The 2261-nt window shown below is 54.7% G+C and overlaps 1 protein-coding gene across 1 annotated transcript in view; it reads right to left on the bottom strand.

Annotated features, from left to right (window-relative positions):
* Positions 1-1521: 1521 nt before the first annotated feature.
* The window catches only part of CHEK1 (checkpoint kinase 1), a 9971-nt gene continuing 9231 nt past the window's right edge, over positions 1522-2261 (bottom strand). The window contains exons 11-13 of the mRNA XM_010008091.1: positions 2072-2239; positions 1854-1955; positions 1522-1617 (exon numbers count right to left, since the gene is read on the bottom strand). Coding sequence (XP_010006393.1) covers positions 1522-1617; positions 1854-1955; positions 2072-2239 — 366 coding nt within the window. The remainder of the gene's footprint in view (positions 1618-1853; positions 1956-2071; positions 2240-2261) is intronic.

The following is a 2261-nucleotide window of genomic DNA, read 5'->3' as shown; positions in this document are numbered from 1 at the left end:
GTCCCCAGCCCGGCCACACAATGGCTGCTTTCAGGCACCCGCCTCCATTAGGTCAGGAAAGAAAACCTTTTTCCCCAAAAAAAAATTGCCCCTCCATGTGGAAAATAATCTTCCCCACTGGAGCAAAAAAACCCCACCACTATCCAAAAATTGAGGTGGAAAATAATTGGTGTAATGGAGGTTGGTTAACACACAAGACCAGGGTGGAGCATGATGCATGAAGCACCCTGGTGGAGACATGCCCCATGACACCCCCACCAATAACCTAATCAATGAATAATCTTTAAAAATATTAATTAATCATTGTAATTTCCCCTCACACCCTGCAAAATTTTCCCCTCCCATTCCTGCAATGAGTTGTGTCCAGCCTCTCCCTCTCTCCAAAAATCCCCTCCCCATTCCCAAAGCCTCTCCCCCCCCGAAATATAAATTCCTGGGGGGAGTGAACCAGAAAAACCCATTTTCAGCCTAATTATCCCCCCCTTCCCCAGCCAGGACAATTAAAGTAGCTTAATCCTGCTTGAAAAGGTCGGAGGCGGCAACTTCCCACTTCCCCCTCACCCACCGCCCTAGAAAGATGCAATTAAAAAATCGCTGCTAATTGCTTTGCCCGAGGAGGGGGGGTGTCTCACCAGGAGGGGTTTAAAACAAAAACCTAGGGAAAGGGAGAATTAAAAAAAAAAAAAAAAAAAAAAGAGGGAGAACCAATTTAAAAGAGTATTTTCTACCCCAAAAACTGCTGCTGGGGTTTGGGAAGAGATTGGAGTGGGTGGGGTTTTTTTTGGAGGGTGGTATTTTTTTTCTGGGGGGGTTGGGGGGGACAGACACGGGTGGGAGTCCTCCCCTCAGGGTTAATCCCCACTCCCCTCTCGCGCTCCAGCGCTAACAAGCCCTGGCAGCTCTTGGCTCGTTAGCCCTGTCAAAAAGCAATTAGAGAGGTTGTTTAAAATATTATTTTCTACCCCAAAAACTGCTGCTGGGGTTTGGGAAGAGATTGGAGTGGGTGGGGTTTTTTTTGGAGGGTGGTATTTTTTTTCTGGGGGGGTTGGGGGGGACAGACACGGGTGGGAGTCCTCCCCTCAGGGTTAATCCCCACTCCCCTCTCGCGCTCCAGCGCTAACAAGCCCTGGCAGCTCTTGGCTCGTTAGCCCTGTCAAAAAGCAATTAGAGAGGTTGGGTAATGAGGGCAAGGCAGAACGGGGGTGTGTGTGTGGGGTCAGCCCCCAAACTCTGGGAGGGGGTGGTTAACAGGTTGGTTTAGGGCTGCATGGCTCAGTGGAGATCCCAGAGCTGGCTGAGGAAGGCTGTGCCATCAGTGGGCTTCAGAGTGAACAGCATCAGGAGGTTTCAGTGTGAACCAGACCTGCCCTGTCAGGCTCTCCCAACCCCAACAAGTGGAGCCACTTTGTTCCCCCCAGGGCTTTATTGAACCTTTAAAATGAGAAGTGTGCAGTTGGTGGGTCGCCTTTGTGGCGAGGAGGAGGATGAGGAGATGAAGGAAGAGGAGGCAGGGTGCAGGGCTCATGTGGCAGGCAGCCAGACCTTCTGAGTGCTGATGATGTCGCTGAGCTTGCCCTTGATCTTCAGGAAATGCCTCTTGAACTCCAGGCCATCGCCCTACAGGGGAGAGGTGGGGGGTGGCAGGGGGCCCTCCCGACGTCCAGGAGGGAACCCCCTTACATGGTCCTGGACCACCCTGCACAGTTCTGCACCACCTTGTACCCACCTTGCACGGTTCTGCACCACCTTGCACACACCTTTGCTGGTCCTGCACCACCTTGTATAGTCTTGCAAGACCCTGCACCACCTCACCCCCACTGCGCCCACCCGTGCCCCCCTCCCTCCCCGTTCACCTTGGAGAGGCGAAAGTCCACCAGAATCCTGCTCTCCATCTCCACCAGGTTCACCTTGAAGATGAGCTGGTTGTTCCTCCTGTCTGTGGTCGAGATGGTGACCTGCAAAGCGGCAGCAAAGGGGGGGAGGGGATGGGAGGTCCCCGAATTATTAGCAGCATGATGGCGTGGGGGGGAGAGGTGTCATTGGACACCCCAAACTGGGTCCTGCCCCCCACCTGGTTGGTGCAGGACTTCTTCCAGCCGTAGCCCATCTTCTCGCAGGCCTCCCGCAGGGCGCGGTACGAGCCCTCGGCGTCCAGTTTGGTGAAGAACCGCGTCATCCGCTTCACCAGCCGCTGCCACCGGCTCTGCCGCCCCGCACGGAGGGCAGAGCCCCCCGAAACCTCCCAGAGCCCCCGCCACCTC

This window comes from Chaetura pelagica, unplaced genomic scaffold, assembly GCF_000747805.2.
Source record: "Chaetura pelagica isolate M959 unplaced genomic scaffold, ChaPel_1.0 scaffold32, whole genome shotgun sequence".
Lineage (NCBI taxonomy): Eukaryota > Metazoa > Chordata > Aves > Apodiformes > Apodidae > Chaetura > Chaetura pelagica.
Note: the sequence above shows the minus strand (reverse complement) of the source record. Positions and strands in the feature narration are given on the sequence as shown.